The sequence below is a fragment of the Pseudochaenichthys georgianus genome, chromosome 15, assembly GCF_902827115.2.
Source record: "Pseudochaenichthys georgianus chromosome 15, fPseGeo1.2, whole genome shotgun sequence".
NCBI lineage: Eukaryota > Metazoa > Chordata > Actinopteri > Perciformes > Channichthyidae > Pseudochaenichthys > Pseudochaenichthys georgianus.
This window is the reverse complement of record NC_047517.1, coordinates 28,153,538-28,172,784: the sequence shown is the minus strand read 5'-3', so window position 1 is coordinate 28,172,784 and position 19,247 is coordinate 28,153,538. Positions and strand designations below refer to the sequence as shown.

The 19,247-nt window shown below is 39.0% G+C and overlaps 1 protein-coding gene across 2 annotated transcripts in view; it reads right to left on the bottom strand.

Annotated features, from left to right (window-relative positions):
• Window positions 1-317: 317 nt before the first annotated feature.
• sorcs3b (sortilin related VPS10 domain containing receptor 3b) overlaps window positions 318-19,247 on the bottom strand; it is a 49,418-nt gene continuing 30,488 nt past the window's right edge. The window contains exons 7-28 of one of the 2 annotated variants that reach the window (XM_034101346.1): window positions 18,629-18,747; window positions 16,860-16,949; window positions 16,459-16,638; window positions 15,424-15,570; window positions 14,437-14,539; window positions 13,995-14,071; window positions 13,815-13,906; window positions 12,904-13,011; window positions 12,564-12,681; window positions 12,252-12,385; window positions 10,666-10,779; window positions 9,916-10,087; window positions 8,927-9,113; window positions 8,500-8,633; window positions 8,045-8,168; window positions 7,628-7,740; window positions 6,823-6,957; window positions 6,293-6,392; window positions 5,319-5,424; window positions 5,049-5,209; window positions 1,869-1,947; window positions 318-1,108 (exon numbers count right to left, since the gene is read on the bottom strand). In XM_034101346.1, coding sequence (XP_033957237.1) covers window positions 1,883-1,947; window positions 5,049-5,209; window positions 5,319-5,424; window positions 6,293-6,392; window positions 6,823-6,957; window positions 7,628-7,740; window positions 8,045-8,168; window positions 8,500-8,633; window positions 8,927-9,113; window positions 9,916-10,087; window positions 10,666-10,779; window positions 12,252-12,385; window positions 12,564-12,681; window positions 12,904-13,011; window positions 13,815-13,906; window positions 13,995-14,071; window positions 14,437-14,539; window positions 15,424-15,570; window positions 16,459-16,638; window positions 16,860-16,949; window positions 18,629-18,747 — 2,579 coding nt within the window. In that variant the 3' untranslated portion in view covers window positions 318-1,108; window positions 1,869-1,882. Of the gene's footprint in view, window positions 1,948-5,048; window positions 5,210-5,318; window positions 5,425-6,292; window positions 6,393-6,822; window positions 6,958-7,627; window positions 7,741-8,044; window positions 8,169-8,499; window positions 8,634-8,926; window positions 9,114-9,915; window positions 10,088-10,665; window positions 10,780-12,251; window positions 12,386-12,563; window positions 12,682-12,903; window positions 13,012-13,814; window positions 13,907-13,994; window positions 14,072-14,436; window positions 14,540-15,423; window positions 15,571-16,458; window positions 16,639-16,859; window positions 16,950-18,628; window positions 18,748-19,247 lie in introns of both variants that reach the window. The other variant, XM_034101345.1, reaches the window with a different exon arrangement.

Genomic DNA, 19,247 nt, shown 5'->3' with positions numbered 1-19,247 from the left:
ACGCCAGCAGTTCTTCTTTACAAAATCTCATCACACGACTACATCCTCAGTAATTGTTTAATTAAATAGAACCCATCTGTAACTGGCAACTTGAGTGATGGCGCCATGGAGGTAAAATGAAGCTCAGTCAAAATGTCAGATGGTAATCTTCACATGGGTGTTATCACACTTCTGCTCATTAAAAGTGACTTCAGAGCCTCTGAGGGATCATTAAACGTGTGACACTGGCTGCAGCAAGGCACCTGAGTTTTAGATAACTGAATAAGAGATGTTGATATGTGAATATATATAAAAAAAAAAAATCACAAAAAACATAATTCCATATAAAAATACATTTATTTTGAACAATTTTAAAATGGCAATTTGTTCACAGTAAGAAATATGATTCAAAACAAGACAATATATATATATATTAGACAAAAATTAACAATATCATATATCATGCACAACTTTTGGCAATTGCACAACTAGACTATAAGACAAGGTGTTTAATAATTTGTTTAATGTGTAAACTTTAAACCAACCGTGGTATATACACAGTACTCGCTCACCCTAATGTATTAATTTATCTTTTATCACAGATAATTAGGGCATGCTACTGTACAAAAGAAATAAAAAAGAGGACAAACACCTTGTTGATAGACTGAGGGTCGTAGACACACTGCCTGTTCAGTGAGAGGGCTTTACAATAAAGTAGGACGACGTAGCCTTTACATTCCTTCTTCTTTTATGTACAAGTTTACATTATTTCCACCTCTAAGGCCAGACCGTTCATACAACACATTTTAGTTTTGAACGACGTTCTGAGAGAGTCATTGAAAGCACCGTGTTATCTTACAGAGCCTTCTACATATTTCCTAAAACCACCACAACAGTCAGATTTTGACATTTTTATATAAATATTCATAAGTGTATATTTACAACTCAAAGACCTCTAGTTAAAGGGCGGGAAATGTTCATGTTTACCCAGAGCTTAAAGTTAAATGGTTTATTTAACATTAAAAAATAATGATTTAAATGTTGTATTAATTATATTTGAAATGGTGGTATGAAGGCAGGGCACGATGTGTTCTTCCTTAAACAGACAACTTTTGTTTTTGTGGGTTGTCTATTAGGGATATAAAGAAAAGATTAAATTATAGAAAGAAAATAAAAATGTAACACTTGACACATTTTATAGCCGGTTGGTTCATTTTGTGTGTTAGAGGGAATCATTTGTATAACATTAAAATAGTGTATCATTTGTATCCCTGTATTATAATGTTCCTCAAGGGGCTTAATGTCCTCATAGTAGGTCATTATCATCCTCTGTCATTAAATGCTGAATTCAACACAACTCAACTATCCGACTTTTACACAGTAAAGCCAATACATCCTTTCTCTTGTACTGACCCATTAAATTAAATGGTACTTTTCTCATTTGATTGTTTATCTAATAGCTTTTTGGTTCGGTTTTCCTACCCTTTGTTTCACGTAATTAAGAAAAACGATGATTTGTCACAAGCAGTACAGAATTCATCAAAAGTACACAATGGCAGCTGATTATTCATAAAGTACTCTCATTAGCAATACATCCACAGTTTGACTTAAAGCTAGTCAATCTGGATGCTAATTGGAAATGTTTTGCCCGATAACATTATAATCCAATTTCTTTAATTCCCCGCTCCCAAACTAGAGGACCTTCAGTCTTACTCCGTGGATTGATCTTCATCAAGTATTATAGACACTTACTCTACCCATGTGGGTGACAAACATGACTAAAGGATAGCAGCTATAAGCGTGAGTTGAATTGTAAAAAACTAAACTAAAATCAATGCTAACAAAGCAAACAATTTCAGCACAATTGTAACACAACAATCTGTACTCACTCAGCAACAAAGTCTTAGACATTAGTACAATTTGGAAATTCCCTCGTGACAATTCTCTCCATATTTCTTCCAATTCCGCCTGAAAAACATGTGCAGAGAAACAAAAAGAGAATAAATACAGGGACAGGTTTTTGCCTTGACATCACATGCACATCGCAAGTTGCTTGTTTTAAGGATTTCGAAATGAAAGACAAACAACTTCTGTTATATTCATGCTTCATCTGCATGACATTGATTGCAGGGTGAAGAAATAACTGTCTACAACAACAACAAAAAAACTCAAGGTTCATTCTCGCTTCCTCTCTAGTCTTTCTACTGGAAGATCAAATGGCTTCTAAAAGCTTTTAAACTTAATTATGAATTCCTCGGCAGTGCATCTTGGTTGGAAAGCCCCCCGTTGCCTCAGAGGAACATGGCCTCTCCACACAGCGCTGAGCTGGTGATGGAGGGCGGATAAGATCGCCGTGACAAGTGGGGTCGTTCAGATTGTGCAAACACGGGTCTATTCAAAAGGTGTCACTTTTATCTCTCAACTGTGTCAGTAGTTTGAATTCAGGGATTTGTCTAAAGCTGCGTGAAGCCAATTTTCCTGTTCGCCCAAATAACTAATAACCTCGCAGTAAATTCATCAAGGAAGAGATCCTGCTGTCAGCCCAAATTTGCTGAAGAAAATATGATTTATCAGATTTAAATTGCTTTAAGGCTGAGAATATATACAAATTAAATGCACGTAGTCTGTAGCACAATTTGTAATGTACAGGATAAGACTGGGGTAAGTGTTTGATACCACTTAAACTTAAGAAGGTTAAATCTAATATTTGAATACAAATTACTGGTACGATCCACACAGAGCTGAAAGGAGTGACCTGGGGACAGATGTATGAAGTGTTCAAATGTATGAATACAAAATAAAAAGGTGAAAAAAATAAGCTATTTATCAGAATAATTAGAAAATGCTAATTTTAATAAACCGCCTGATGAATTCAAGTTCAACATCCCCTCTTTCTTCTCTGCTTTTGTGTCCCTACCATCTCCTGCTGGCTTCAGCTGCTAAATGCTCCACTCTGTTTACAGCTATAGTCGCTAACTGTGCCTTTCTGTCCTTTATGCTCAGCAGGTGGCACACACTGGGTCTTAAGTGCTTTTCCAATACAGCCGGCTGCTGTGACGCTTTTACAGTAAAACAAGCACATTCAAACAATGAGCTAACACGTGTTACACAAATATCTATTATAGCTGCGTTAGGGATAAACAAAAAATAAATGATACACTACAACTGTTGTGAATAACATCAATAAGTAAAATGTTAATATTTTTCAAAGAACAACAATGAAGCTGATGTTGGTTGTCTCTGATTGGCTGTTAAGACGTGATTTATTGTGAGGTGCTCTAAAAGATTATTCTCCCACACTTCAATTGTGTAGGAGTCAGTCGATGGTTGATAAATGTGTTTTATTCTTGAAGCTCATTTGTCTTTTAAAGCTTTAGTTGGAATTTCAACTGAACTGCACGTTTCTACTTACTTATTATGAAACATGAGGCCATGAGAACTGTCATGTTCATCATTCACAGCCAATTTGTATCAACATTAATCAATACATCACGTTTTTTTTATTTTAATCTATCAAGTTCCGTTTAACATATTTAAATCTTCATTTCAACCTTCACGAATTTTTATTTCACATCATGGCCCCTGCTGTGCTGTGAAAACCATCAAGGAATAGCATATTCTCCCTCTTCTTAGAGCTTGTAAAGCCATTTGGACTCAAATTAGAACACATAAAATCACTGAACCCAGACATTAATTAAATTAAAACTGGTTAATGTTCCTCCTCTGGTAGGGGACATGTTTTCCACCAGCTGGAGCAAGGCCTGGCTTACAGGCAATGAAACATCTGTACTTTATAACATATACGTCAGAGGCATATTCTCTTTATACTTGGCACATTTAAAATATAATTAAACTACAAAATCAGAAAAACTCGCAATTCAATAGTGGAGGAAGAAGGCAATGTTCTTAATGTATGAATGATTACCGGACGATGGCCTGCTCTAGCTGATGATATTATTATATGCTTGTAAAGTGAATACCAGTGAAAATCAAACTGCATGTGAATCAAACCGAGCTTCAGAATATTAATGAAAAATTCAATTAATTTCATCTAGCCCTAAGTGAAAAGGTCCCACGCTGCCCTGCCCTTTTATAAATAAACTCTTCTGATGCCACAAAAAAGGAGTTCATTTGTTTCAGATCAGCAAGGACTTGGAAAGTAGAAACAACTGAGAAATGAAGAATAGCCAAAGTGCTGAGCGACCAGAAAACGGCCTGCAGGCCACATGTCAGGAGCACTGCAGTGCTGCAGTGCTACTTTTGTCAAATAATCCAGTGTCTGCAGGGACTGCTCTCATCTAAAAGACATCAGGGTGGATGTCAACCAGAGCAATCATAAAGTTAACTTGTCATCGTGATATCTGGTTACTGGGCTGCAGTTGAGTTTGTGGCGTGCAATTTGCAAAAAATATGACACATTTCATAGAGAGAGACGTTCCAGCAGCTCAGATATGAGCTGCACTTCAAGGTACACTCAGTATTTTGTGTCAACACAAGGATACAGCTACAGTATATTCAAAACAGATGGGCAGGGAAGCGTTTTAAGGGCAATAAAATGTTAATCAGAATCAGTCTCTTAAAGTGACAGTCATCCTTTAAATCCGGTATTAGCGTGTCTAAGCAGTACGCATGTATTCATATTCTGTATTTAATTAAGTCTAAAACACAACTGTCATACATTATACTGTAGTTTCCTAAATTAAAAAAAACATCCACTTTTGTTTTTGGGAATTACCAAAGTAATTTAGATAGATATGACTTTATATCTATTTTGTACGTGTTTGCATTTGGTGTATTCAGTTGATAGCTACTTTTGTCATACAAATGTTATTTGAATTTGTCTGCATCAATAATAATTCAAAAGTAAAATATATTTCATGATAGAATAAAGAAATAGCCTGCATTTTGAGTTCTTTACTACATTTCCTTAAAACTACGGTTTTGAATGCAGGATTTTTACTTGATCCAGTTTCACTTGTAAATGGTGGTATAGCTAAAGATATCTTAACACCCCTCCCACCTCTGCTTTAAATGCTGTATATTTATTTAACAACTTGCAGCTAACGTACCACTGCTCCTGGCCTCCAGCTCCTTTTCCATGAGCTCTTTCGGAGAGGGAAACTCGCTGAGCTTGACCTTGGACATGTTGTCGTTCTGCCCGACTGTACTGATCACCTCCGGGTCCTTCTCCCTACTGTCCTCAGTCTGAACATGAATCCAAGGGATTTTCCTTATAAAAAGACGATAGCAGAGCAACTGTGTAAGACTTTTTGAAACAACAAATATACACTGTGTCTGTAAGTTCAACACATTTGACTTTTTAATCAAAGTGAACACACCTTTTAAACTTGTAGATGAAGAAGGCCCCTAAACCAACCAACACCACGGTGAGTAGCAGCAGCATGGCCGACCCACTGTGGATGGAGTTTGAATCCACAAGGGGAGCTGAAAGACAAACGGATCCCAAGAGTGACATATTCTGACCGAGACAATTGCTCTCTTTTTGTTCCTTAACCATGTCTCATTACCAGGAGATTACTTCCATCACCCCATGTCATGTAAATGCTGCTTGAAGAGCTGCTCTCTGCATGTTATCCCCACAGGGTTTTTAAATGAACCTTAGGAGGTGTACTTCCTCTCCCTGAGCTCCATTGTGCAGGTAGCTTATGCATAGTCATGCCTTTTTAAATGCTGAGATGCAATATTCAAAGTATTGCCACTCGCCTCCCATCTTTCTCTCCTTCAGAGAGAGGACTATGAAGTCTATGACCTTTCTGGATCATTTTAAAAGGCAACGCAGAACTTTGTATGAAGACAGATCCGTTGGTAGATGAAAAGGGTAAAGCTATGCAGGGTTGATCGACACATTTTTGCGATATGCTAATGACCCGGTGACCCTGCCGATTTCCTCAGTGCATACCAAATGCTTTCTTTGTCAATCAAGTCATTGATTGGCTGATTACAAAAGAGAACTACTGTCTCATAGCCTCAGGCAGAAATCTTATGCACTGTGAAATCTAATGAAATGATGTGATATACAGTCCCATATAAATCTCACTCAGGGAATAGTTTTGTCTTCTTTTTTCAGGGTTTGGGAACTCAATCTCAAATCATCCTAAAAAAGACATACAGCTTATCTGTTTCACAGCTTCAAGCAGAACAAACACTGTAGACATGCTGCACTATACCGGCATAGATTAACACTGACGTTTATGCTTTTTTATGTACTGTACATCCAAAATAGTTTTAAATGCAGCAATTACATTGGAACAAGTGTAAGGATATGATAGGCAATTGTTACAAACAAACTTACCCAACGTTTGTTGAGTCATGTAGACAACTATGCGAATATCTGCTTTCAGCTCAAATTGGATCAGGCCTTGGTTCAGGGCAGTGACAAACATGTCCAATATCTGTTCAGGTATAAAACAGAGAATTGTACATAATGCTAGACTAAATATAAATACAATTAAGTTCACCTAATCATATTATGAAGTATAACTTTAAAAAATAGTACACTTTCATAGGAGTAAACCACCACTCATGTCTGTTACACATTGATTATCTTATATAACCCAGAAAGCTAATAGCGTAGCTTAGCATAATGACTGTAGGGTAGACAGGTAGCCCGGCTCCCTCTCTAATAAAAAAAATCACCAACAAATCCCAAAACTTGACAAATTGGATTGTCATTGTCTAAAGCATCTGAACACAAGAACATGTCATTTTTAAATGTTTACTGTATACAGGAAAAACAAACTAATGTGCCATAACAGTTGAAGTAAAACAGCTTTTATTGATAAAAGTGTACTATTTTATTATAATATTTATCTAATATCCTACCCTATCTAGAGCCTCTTCCCCCCCTTTCCTGTTCTCAGTAGATGTGTGTTCATCAGGCAGGATGAAGAGCTCTGCTGTAGAAGGGAGTCCAGGATACAAAGACACCAGCAGCTGATCCTCAGAAACTCCAGACACCTGCAGCCAGAGGACAACACAACGAGCGGCGGTCAGCACTACCATCAGTTATAGAGTTTCATCTTATTTTTAATCATGTCGTGTAGTGTGTAATGTTAAACAATGGCTTTTTGAGAACCAACAACCGCAACAAGATGCTATTTATACCAACCTTTATCATACATTTAGCAGATTGTGTATCATCCGATATGGATTTTGTCCAACTGTAGTGTCAATGGATTTTAAAACAATGTATTACGCTTTTTACAAAAAATATTTTGTAATCATTATTTGTGGATGCCTGCACAGCATCATGCCAAGGAGCTGCGAAAAAAAACACTTAAGCCAACTGCGGTACATTAATATTTGTTTGAATGTTTGAATGTTGATGTATAAATAAAAACTTGAATGGAGGTTTACAATTGAACTGTTATGTCTAAACTTTGGATGATAAAGTCCAAATTGCCAAAAGTCCACAGCTTCAGATCAGGTTCAATTACAGTTCACACTAGATAACCGTGTCTGGTGGCTGTTGTCAAATGTAAAAACAACAACTCTCACACATGGACCATAAAACATCATGAATACAGTATCAATACTGCATACAGTCATACAATAATAATGACTGAGAGCCACTGGTGGCTGATGTTGCCTCCAGGAGAGGCCTTAGAGCATTATGGGCTGCATGTACCTGTGACAGAGCTGTCTGCACCACACGTCCGATGTCCTCCCTCCACTCTGGGATGTCAGGGTTGTGCTCATCAAGAGCCGGCGAGAATGACAACAGCAGCGACCTGAAGAACTCTGCAAAAGTGATGTGTGTTGCAATATGAATGTTACTTCTGGTTTCGTTCTGATTAATCTGATGTGCAGTTTTGTCTTTTCTCATTTAGCATCATACGCCTTGAAGTTAATTGCTCCTCAAGATTTCGTGTTTGCACACCGTGACATTTTATTCATTAGATAAGTCCACATTGACATCAACATGGCGTTGCTTGCAGCATGGACCGAGAGAGGCATCGTACTTTCCCAGAGAAAGCATATTGCATATTCATGTAACGTGCATCGCACCAATTAAAGTGCTTTGAAGACAGTCTTGCCCACTCACCTTTAACAGTTAACACTTTTGAATCTTGCAATATGATGCTCCCAGAAGCAACCTGGACCGTGACCTTGTTATTTCCTCCTTTCTGAAACGTGTATGAGACGCTTCCCTCCAAGGTTATAATGGGCTGGATTTCAAAAGGAAGCACAGAGAATTTCACAGAAAACCCTGCATCCTCTCAGCTGAATATAGAATACGCCGTACATGCAGCCCTTGACACACTGTATAATAAGGAGCTGCCGCCGTGAAAACAATCAACGTGATAAATAAACAGGACTAGCCATCCTAGCTGGCTACCGCAGAAACGCAGTCACGTGCAGTCACATTTTACATGATTTGTGTGAAGGCTTTGTGGATTTACTCAACAAGATAAGAGAAGATGGAAAATACTGTGGTAAACAGGACAGCAAGTGTTTGTGTGGGGAACAATAGTGGGAGTGGGCGGAGAAGCTTCTCACCTCGGAGCTGTTGTGAAACCACCAGAAGAAGGTCAATGTTCTGGTGTGACTCGGCCAAACCACCGCAGTGAGATTAACCTCCTTCCCCCTGATGGCTACGATAGGAGCGGAGAGATATACCCGCTCCACTGGACCTGCACACATCGTACATACATACATTATAAACATGGCATACAAATAAATGCAAGTACACGTAAAACACACACAAATTCATCAAACATTGAGTCCTACTGCATTTACAGCTCATGTACATTTAGCTCCAGGTGTGTGTTTTTCCGTATACCAAGGCTAAAATGCATGCAAAAGAATGCAGCCATGACTGAAATGGAATTCAGCAGAGTGGGGACGTGACTATCCATGAAAGAGAAGAGATTCGTGCTATATGCACTGCCACAGGACTGAGTAATGATGTTTCTTATTCACATACTGGTGATGTGTAAGAACAGTATGCTGCTGTCAGATCCCTGGCTGTTTTCAGCCATAGCTGTCACTCGGTAAATCCCAGTCGCTCGGTAGATGTGGCCGATGCCATCATCCGTCCTGCTCAAGTTAGAGTATATGATCTTGATGCCGTCTCCGAAGTCTAGCTGGATGCTGGTATTCAGCGAGTCTCCCTGTGGACAGACGTTAAGACATGACATCTGTCAACACGGCTTAGGATAGGATGCTTCAATTAGAAGGAATACAAGTGAAGTCCACCACGAAAGTGCCTGTGCTGAGACGTACTATCAGCTGTGTCACAAACACTTTGCAGGTGAATATAAATGTTCAGAGACAGAAATTCAACAGAGAAAAGAAGAGGAAAAGTAAAAACAGAACTTCAGAGGTCATAAAAAAAAGTACCAAGGATTAGTTGATCTTCACTAGCCTAGTTCCTTTGTCTTTCCTTTGACAACAGCCTTTAAAACGTACTAATCTTCTATGCGGAACAAACCCACACCCTCAGCCTGAGCTATAGATGAAGATGTCATCAAAATGTGGCAAAACATGTAATTGTAAAGTATTCTATAAAAATCGATAAAAAATCCATAGTATAGGATGTCAGAAAAAAGTCATACTACTTATACCATGAAATCATCATAACAAAGTAAAGAAATACATTTCTCTTAATATGTCATAGTAGTATGCCATGACATTTTGTAAATAAAATTGGCATAATTAAGTATGTTACAAAAAAATAAACAGAAAATATTCATAAGAAATCCTAGACTAGTATGCAATAAAACCTTAAAAACATTCAAAAGGTGCCAAAACATTTTCATGTTTTGAATGCAAAGAAATTGTCATACTATAGCAGGCTTTTACAGAATATTCTGGACCCGTAACGGGTGATTTGAGACCTTTTTGGATAGTAATTGATCATTTGTATTGGGTGCTACATTAGCACTACAAGATCTTTTAGGCGATAAGTCTCACGTCGTCGAGGTAGAGCATGAAGGTGACGTTGCTTCCCACAGTGGAGCTGAGCTCTCCATGACTGGTGGACAGCCGCAGGCCTCGGGGGGGTCGGGGACGACACGCCTGCCTCTTGGGAGAGTACACATTCCTCCCTGCCTCTTTACAGTTGTTGGACAAAACCTTCCGATACCTTTGAGACAGAGTGAATACAAATAATGCTTTTATATGCTTTATACTTATTCTCATTGTATACAGCCTGTACCGAAGTCTTCATTCATTGAAGTACATATATGTAAATCAATCATAAGGAATCTAGAATAATCTACTGCTGACTAAACTCTATAAAAAGAAAGCAGCACGTTTTACCAAAGATTGAACACTTCAGAAATAATTCTGGAGCTGTTTTACCACGATCCAATATGAATTCAATGATCAGTTCTGATCACTGAATTCAAATAAGTTCTGCAACTCTTCTTCTTCAAAGTGGAGATCAAGAGCACACAGATTTAAAGAAATATGTATACTGGCCTATTTTGTCACTTTTTGGATGTGAACATGCTTCATTCCCAGAAAAGGCTCGCCATCATTATGTATAATGAAATTGGGACACAGTCTACAGCAGGTTACTTTATTCAGCTCTACTCTGAGCCTTTCATCCAAACCACTGAGGAAGTGAACCATTATTTTGTTTGTGCGAGACAACGTGACTAACAAGCAGGAGTGGAATAATATTGTTTTGTGATGGATTGAACATTGGTGGCCACTTACCCTGTGCTGTTAAGAAAGCTTTGGCTGGTGCTGCAGCTTTTAGCTACCCCGTTTGGATTGAACCAAAAAGCTGGTGAGCACATCCCGTTCGTCTGGCGCTCCCAGCCATAGTCACTGCCAAAAAAGACATGACACTTCATACAATGATAAACACTGCACCATAACATAATCTAGCCTCTACAAGCATTTGTAGTGGGGCAATAGCTTTGCAGTTGGCGCTTCATGGCATATTTTAAGACCATAACTAGAGACATGATTGTCAGACAAGAAGGATCAAACAGAATTTCAGACAGATGGAAAAAATATATTTAAAATTAATTTAGGCATTCATTATTTATTGAATTCTAATAAATTACTTGACATTATGCAAATTACAGTAGCACGATGAAAAGTTCCAAACTCACAACTACAATTTTTAAACTATAATTAGATTTGAGGAATATAGTCATATTGTTTTTCAAGTAAATGTGCAATATATGATGGATATTAAAGCATATGAAGTTCTGCAAACTGATACAGCCGTTTTTCATAACAAATGTCTCCAAGCATCCGTAATTAAGTACAAGTGAATTAGATGTTCAAAGGAGAGGAGCTGTTTGATAAACACGTAAGGGAAGAAATTAAGGATCACTGAGGATAAAAGTCTCAGTTACCGTATAGTCCCACTCTTAACCTGACAACATCGGCACCTCTGTTGTTTCCCCGACCCAGACTGCAAGGAATCTGGGTGTGATCCTAGATAACAACCTGTCCTTCACTGCAAACATCGCTGCTACAACCCGTTGCTGCAGATACACGCTTTACAACATCAGGAGGATGCGTCCCCAGCTGACCCAGAAAGCAACGCAGGTTCTGGTCCAGGCTCTCGTCACCTCACGCCTAGACGACTGCAACTCCCTCCTGGCTGGTCTACCTGCATGTGCCATCCGACCTCTGCAGCTCATCCAGAATGCAGCGGCTCGTCTGGTCTTCAACCTTCCTAAATTTTTCCACACCACGCCGCTCCTCCGCTCCCTTCACTGGCTTCCTGTAACTGCTAGAATCCACTTCAAGACACTGGTACTTGCGTACCATGCTGCGAATGGATCTGGCCCTTCCTACATCCAGGACATGGTTAAACTGTACACCCCAGCGCGTGCACTACGCTCTGCATCAGCCAAACGACTCGCTGCACCCTCGCTGCGAGGGGGACCCAAGTTCCCATCAGCAAAAACACGTGGGTTTGCTATCCTGGCTCCAAAATGGTGGAATGAGCTCCCCATTGACACCAGGACGGCAGAAAGCTTACACACCTTCCGGCGCAGACTGAAAACTCATCTCTTTCGACTCCACCTCGAGCGATAGAATTACTAACAAAGAACTGCTAACAGAGCACTTATATACTAATAAAGGGCTGGCTTATCTATAGCCAGTTGAGTGGCACTTGAAATACTTGGCTCTATGAAACCTGATGTACTTTATGATTCTGTTTTCTTCAAGGTTGTGTCTTCCTGGTCGAATGTACTTATTGTAAGTCGCTTTGGATAAAAGCGTCAGCTAAATGCAATGTAATGTAATGTGATGTAGCTGAGAGAAGAAGTCATTACCATTCGAAATCATACGCTGTGCAGAGGCATGGCTCTGAGGAATAGATCCTCGAATAGTCCTGGGCCAGCATGCAACGGTTGCCTGGCCTGCGCTTCATATAGATCTGCTTCTCGCCCATCACACACAGCTCCCCCTATCAAACAGAGACAAATATGATTTTCACAAGAAACTCTGTAAAGAGAAGCTGGACAGAAATACGTGTTTTTGTTCTTGTGTAAAGCGAGTGTGCTGTGTTTAAAGTCATGACGCATGGACAAACATGCATCTGCTTAAGCGATCATTGAATCAATAATGTTTAATATTCCTCTTACCTTGTTGTGTAGTTGCCATGTTTGATAATCTCCGTCCATGCATCTCCTGCTAAACAGGCCCTTGTAGTCAATCTTGATCAGCTGCCACTCTGAGCGATGACTGAAGTGTCCAAAGAAACTGGAAGATGTTTCATAAATGCTCATTTCAGATAAGACCATCTTATCTTAACATATACAAACTTCTGATATGATCATATAAGAATAGCAACTGCAGATCTGAAGTCTGTCTTTATGCTGACAGACAAGATAGGAAAAGGTGGATGTTTGTTTTCCTTCACAGAAGAGCTAGTTCTCTAATATTATTGCTTTTACCCGTGCTGAACTGGACTTGTTCGCTTACGTGATAATGTGATTGTCAGATTCTGGCTCCATTAAAACTCCGTCCACATACAGCGGTGCCAAGGAGAAACTGTGACGATCCCATTTTTTTCCTTCGTCTAGACTGATCCTTGAGGAAAGAAAACAACAACAGCTGTCAACACATGATCACATCAGTCATTGTGTCCATCCAGCCATGTTTATCTTCTCGGAGTGGCTAAATATATTGTTTTTTTGTTGGCATACAGCTTGAAACATCACAAGCACAGAGGTTAAGCAGTGAAAAACAAGGTACAAAAAGAAATATTATACACGACTTCAGGTGATTTAGCTTTTGCCACAGTTGAAAAATGAGGTAGCTCAGATTTCCCACATTGTCAAAAATAATCGAGTCGAACAACAGAACAACTGTTCCTCGACCGAGAGAAAATGTGAAGGTGATGAAACAGAAGAGAGAGATATGACTCAGATTGTAGCATTATAAATAGATTTGGGCTGTTTCAAATCACCTTTCCTGGAGCTTAATCACTTTTGACAGGGCCGTAATGTTCAGGGACATCAAAGTAGATAGTGTTACAAAGCGCCCACAATATGAGGGGCTTATGAGGGCATTTTCAGTCTCATATTTCCACCCTGCTCCACTTTTCATTTACATAAAAGCACTCAAACCATCATATCCAGCCCAGAGTACAAAGCCACAACAGACTCCCCTCTGTTGAAAATTATTCTGACAGTTTTGAAGCCGCAGTGACGATACAATAATCATGCAGTTAGCCCATCAGCATTTCAAAACATTGAATGTAATCATGTTGCATTAAACCCAGTAACAAACGAAATTATACCCAGGTAATTGTCCACTACTCTTCCAACACCTACAGCTTCCACCTAAAGTAATTAGGATATCATGTGGTGTTGAAGAGCAGCTATACCTACCATAAGTGTCGAATAGGCGTCGGAGAATGTAAGACCGCCAGCAGAGCCCCTCCATTGTCAAGAAACCACACGTTGTGCTCTTCGTCGAAAACCTGTTTTAGTGCACATTAAAATCACTCATTTGCTTCACTCACGAATACACGTTCTGTTTAAGTTAAAGGAATCAATGTGTGTACCCACCTGTCTCCAACTATTCCCTGCGTCAGATGTTATAAACATCCCAAGGTTAGTGGAGGATAGTTCTGTTCCGATGTTCCCTGAGGACAAAAACATGAATAATTTCACTCAAGTTTGTATTTACATAGCAAAGGAACTTCATAACACACCTTTATCGACAACCAACTCGTAAAATCGGTAAGAGTTATATTGTGAAACCTGTGCATGTCCCTATTTTCCACTGAAGGACACATTTATGACTGCAACCTAATCATCTCCCCCCCCAAAATATAAGATGTAAGAGTTTTAGTATCAGATTTCAATGACAGAAAGAGGGCACTGTGTTATTAGTTTGTCTGTTTTAGTGGTTGCACTGCTACAATGCATTTATCTGAGATGATACCTTCGGTTTAATCTGATCAGTTACATCTACGACATCAAATGCCCTTCCTTTATGTAACTCTACCTGTAGCCACGATGATTCCTGGCACAGACTTTTTGCTGGTGATGGGTCCGGACGTGTATGGATTCTCCGACATCTCCAGATGCAGATGCAGCGAACAAAATGGCTGTCAATAAAAAGGATTTCCATTGTAGAACATGTTGAGACAATACGCATCAGGCAGATCTACTCAATTATAATTAGCTTTGCCTTCAAAGTATGCTTGCCGTTGAGAGGAAAGTGCTAACATACTCAGATAGCATTTATAAAACAAAGATACTTTGTTTCTTTCAACTCCTCTGCCTGGATAAAAAGAGAGAAAATGGCTGAGATGACACAGAGGGCATTTGAATTGTTTCATTCTAAAGCAAACAAGGCATGTAATTAAAATTCCGCAAGATTCGGTGATAAAACTGGAAAAATTGATTCAAATCATTTCCACTCATCTCTCAGATTAAAGCACATTGAAAAACATCAATACATGAAAACAGCAGAGGTTGGAAGGGGGTCAGAAGCAGAAGAGAGTATGACGGTCATCTGTATGTCAAAGAGACACCCTGAAACACGCCATTAACAATTCACATCACTTCCAATAGACTCTAAAGAACATACTAACTGGATTAGATTAATAACATGTCTGCTGAATAACAACACAGCCCCATAATGTAATTCATTGTAATCTAACATTCATTAGTCCAGTGTGACTACAGGTAGTACATTGAAATCACAGAGGTTAATGGAAAGTCTGGACCCCTGGAACGACACACAAAGACACTCTGTGCTTCACACCGATAATAAGAACATTCCTGCCGAGCATCTCCTCGAACATTTAGGAGGCTGATGGTGAAGCTGGCGCATCGCCCTGTGCAAGAAATGGCTCTGAATCAAAGAACATCCAATGTACAGCTGATGAGGTTGAAACAGTTGATGAATGATGGATGTCATAAACTTCATTTCACATGAAAAACAGCATACATTCACTCCAGCATACAGGCTCAAGCTCAAGCTCACCAGAATGCAATGAAGGTTATTTCCAGCCACATCAGCAGCAGGAGCTGGCAGCAGGGCCCATGTTTGTCCCTTGTTGTATGTGATGAAAGTCTTGACAAGACTGTCCAGCAGTTTGTTGGCAAGATACATCCCGTTTATCCCCTCAACCTAGGAAGGACAACAGCAAAGATGCATTCATTATCTATAGTATTTTCCCGGAGAAACAGTTATATTCATGATGCTTTAGAGCTGAAATGATTAGTTGAACAAACATAAAAGTATTAAATGAATGTGAGTTGACAGTGTTAATATTGTTTTAATCTTTGTTAATTATTATTGATGAATTAAAAAGCAGTACTTGCCACACGTTGAGTAGGGGCTCATTTGATATGCTTTGCTTTTTAATTATATTTTAGGAATCTACTATTTCGTTTGATTTTGTTCAGTTTCAATTCAATAAAAAAAGGCTTGCCTGGAGAGTCCAGTCCCAAAGTTATACACACCTGATGGAGATCTGAACTCTACTGAGTGCACTTTTTAATCGTTTATTTTTGTAAAAATGCATTATATTTTATAGAATCATGTTATGTTTTATAAGTAAAATCTGCAACATTTTCAACAATAACTGTTAAGTTAATGTAGTGGCATTAACAGTACAATAATGACCTCTCAAAAGTAGAGTAGAGGTATTGTAGTATAACATGGAAATACTAAAGTAAAGAACCTCCTTTTTGTACTGTGTTTTAGCTTAACTGAGGATTTGCTGTTGTACTACTTTATGTATCTTTATGTAAGTGAATTTCTTTGGATTTTATAAGGTTGATCAGATAAAACAAACAATTTAAATATGTCCTCTCAGGATCATAAACACAAAGTAATAAAACATGTTATAGACAAAACCAACAAATGAAGTAAAAAAATAAATAATTGATACTAAAACATTGGTAGCTGCTGCCCCTCTATAATCACAATCATAGTTTGGTAGTGCTTTCTACTACTATGTGAAGTAACTGAAAGGGGCATTAGTGGCGCAGAGACAGCGGAGTAATTACGCACCTTGTAAAAGTCGACCAGCAGGTTACCGGCGGGTCCTCTGCTGGTTCTCAGGTTCTCTAATGAAAGGGTAAAGTAGACCCCCGGGGAGTCTGAGATGTAAAGGCTGTAAGTGTTGTTCTGGTTCCACTCCTGAACCGCAGCAAAGACCTGCTTTTCATCTGTGCTGATAATGTGCATGTCCTGGAGGTGTGAAAGAGAGACAGATGAACCCAGAGAATGAGTGAGAAAGACAGGTGGAGACATAAGAGCATTTAAATAGAGATCATGAGCTTCTGTAAGAGTGACATTTCTTACTGTTCTGCGACTTGTAGTCTATAAAACAAAACAATAATCATGTTTTTCTATGATAATACATCTGTTATTATCTGACAGTCATGGTTGCTGGTTTCTTTCTTGCTTACCTTCGGTAGACAGTATTTCGGTAATTTCATCCGCTTGAAGGACTCTCTCATGTAGGAGACAAAGTAGCTGGCTCGTCCTGACTTGGTTACCTTTGCAATGAAGTCAAAGAAGCGTTGTCATGTTTTAAAGAGACACACATATGCATATTTTAGTGTTGCTTCACTTAACATCTTGTTTTTCTTCCTTTGAGGTCAGCCACTCTGTTATTTGCATTTTGATTGATGCCATGAGTTTTCTTACATAGACGGACTATGTAGACTGTCTTGCAAATGAGAAAACAAAATAGGATGGGAGTTCTTCTACAAACAGAGCCACATCCCAAATGTGAAATGAGGACATGAAAGATAAAATATCTCCTGAAGGAGGTGTATTCATTTTAATCGCGTAACTGACTTGATAAAACCCCTTGCAATTTCAATCGACAGTGTCAAAAGCAGACTAAAATTACAAGCACAACAGAAATGATCATCATTATCACAATTAGTCTCTACTGTAGCTTAGAGGCACTGAAAATTGTGTTGGCTTTATCTGCGTGTCTTGGACATCTTAATGCACTACCACTTTCCTGTCCACTTACAGACCAGGCAACACTTCTTGATTGCTTATTTTCTAATCAACTAGAAGGATGGTGTTTGTCCCCCAACACACTACATTAGGGCACTAATGGAATAATCTATCGAATATCAATGAGCTGCATTTTCCCAGGCCAGATTTTTGAGGATGTTGCACTTGGCTGTTCCTTCGCTCCCAAGAGACTTTGGAGGTGTTGAAGACTGCTTATTTCGTTGTAGCCCAATCGATAACCTCATTACTCTTTGTCAAGTTAAATCCAACTGCCCAGAGCAATGAAAGTCACCGGAAAGTCATCCGTGCCACCACAGCGCCGCGCAGACACTATCTGTGTCCAGTTATTCTCACCAGACATCTTCCTTGTGTCTGCCTCTGCCTTGACGGTGAATCTCATCTCAGCTTAATGCAATTGGGGCATTTTATTGAATCACAATTTCTGAATCACGCTGTGATGTATTTTTTTCATACATTTTCATTCTTACATCGCAGACATTCCAATCAAGACTGTGGATTAAATGTGTTGGAAGTGAAACTGGGTCACCACTAAAGTATTGCTGCTGCGACATCATATCATATCAAAAGATTAAATCTCTGGATAAATACATGGAAATACCAACAGCAAACATATAAGGGTTTTTATTCCAAATGGAAAAGTGATTTACTCCACACACTGAGCTCTAGAAAGCTACTGTCTTTTTGTCTTCTTCTGAAACCTAGCGGGAGTCCAACAAGAATGATCAGATGCATCAATCTGACCAGCAGAGAGAAAATGACTTAGCTATGGATAGAAATCAATGACAGCAGAGGGCATTTGAAAATTAAATTTCTAATAATGACCCTGAATGCTGCTGTCTAATTGGAGTCAAAGTCGGAGTGAACGGTAATAAGGACACCAACCTGTCTATTCACAGTTCCTTTGCCTTGTGATGTCAGCTAGCATATACATTTTTCAGGCAGGGAGTATGTCTGTGCGGAAACTCAAACACAGAGTGTGCCTTCACATGAACGAGACAAAACATAATCAAAACACACATTGGGCAAGTGGGGAACAGGTGTGTGGGGGGAAAGCCATTATGTGGGCTTTGATGGAAAAGCATGAACTGGATGCACAAAAAAACAACAAGAAAATCAAATTTCAGAAACATGTGCGTGAAAAGATGGCGTTTTAGCAAGAAAAGTAATCTATCACTAATCAAACCTGTGTGAAAACATATTCATCCTGCACAACCATAGAGTTGGTGTCTACATATCCAGGGAAAAGGTACAGTTTGTTGCCTTCTGTGCATCGTTGGGCTCTGCACTTCACGTACTGGGCACCTGTGGAGAGGCGAAAGAAAATCAATCAGAAGTAAATTACAACCATTTACACCTTCAAAATGCACTTTGTATTCACTGGAGCTGCTATATATTATATATATATATATATGCTAAACAGACTCTAAGTTTACAGTCCTGGAACAATTTCAAGCTTGGGTAACTGTAGAAATAATAAAGAAAATATTCAATAACTACTTTTACAGTGGATATTTGCCCGTTTTGAGATCCAAATTAGCTGAGATTCAACGCAGTAATGCATTGCAGTACTTGCATTGTGTCAGAGTACAAAATAAGTTAGTTTTTTCACGAGATAGTAGTTTGTATGCTAATTCAGAGACAGATTTTCTCACCACAGGAGGAATTTAAGTATGAGTATAGAACAGGAAACCCCTTATAATTGGTTTGACAGAATCTATCATGCTGTTTAGATGGGAAGGAGGTGAGTTTTTTCTATGAGACACAGGGGATAGATTAAAGAAGAGAAACATCCATCAACCCGC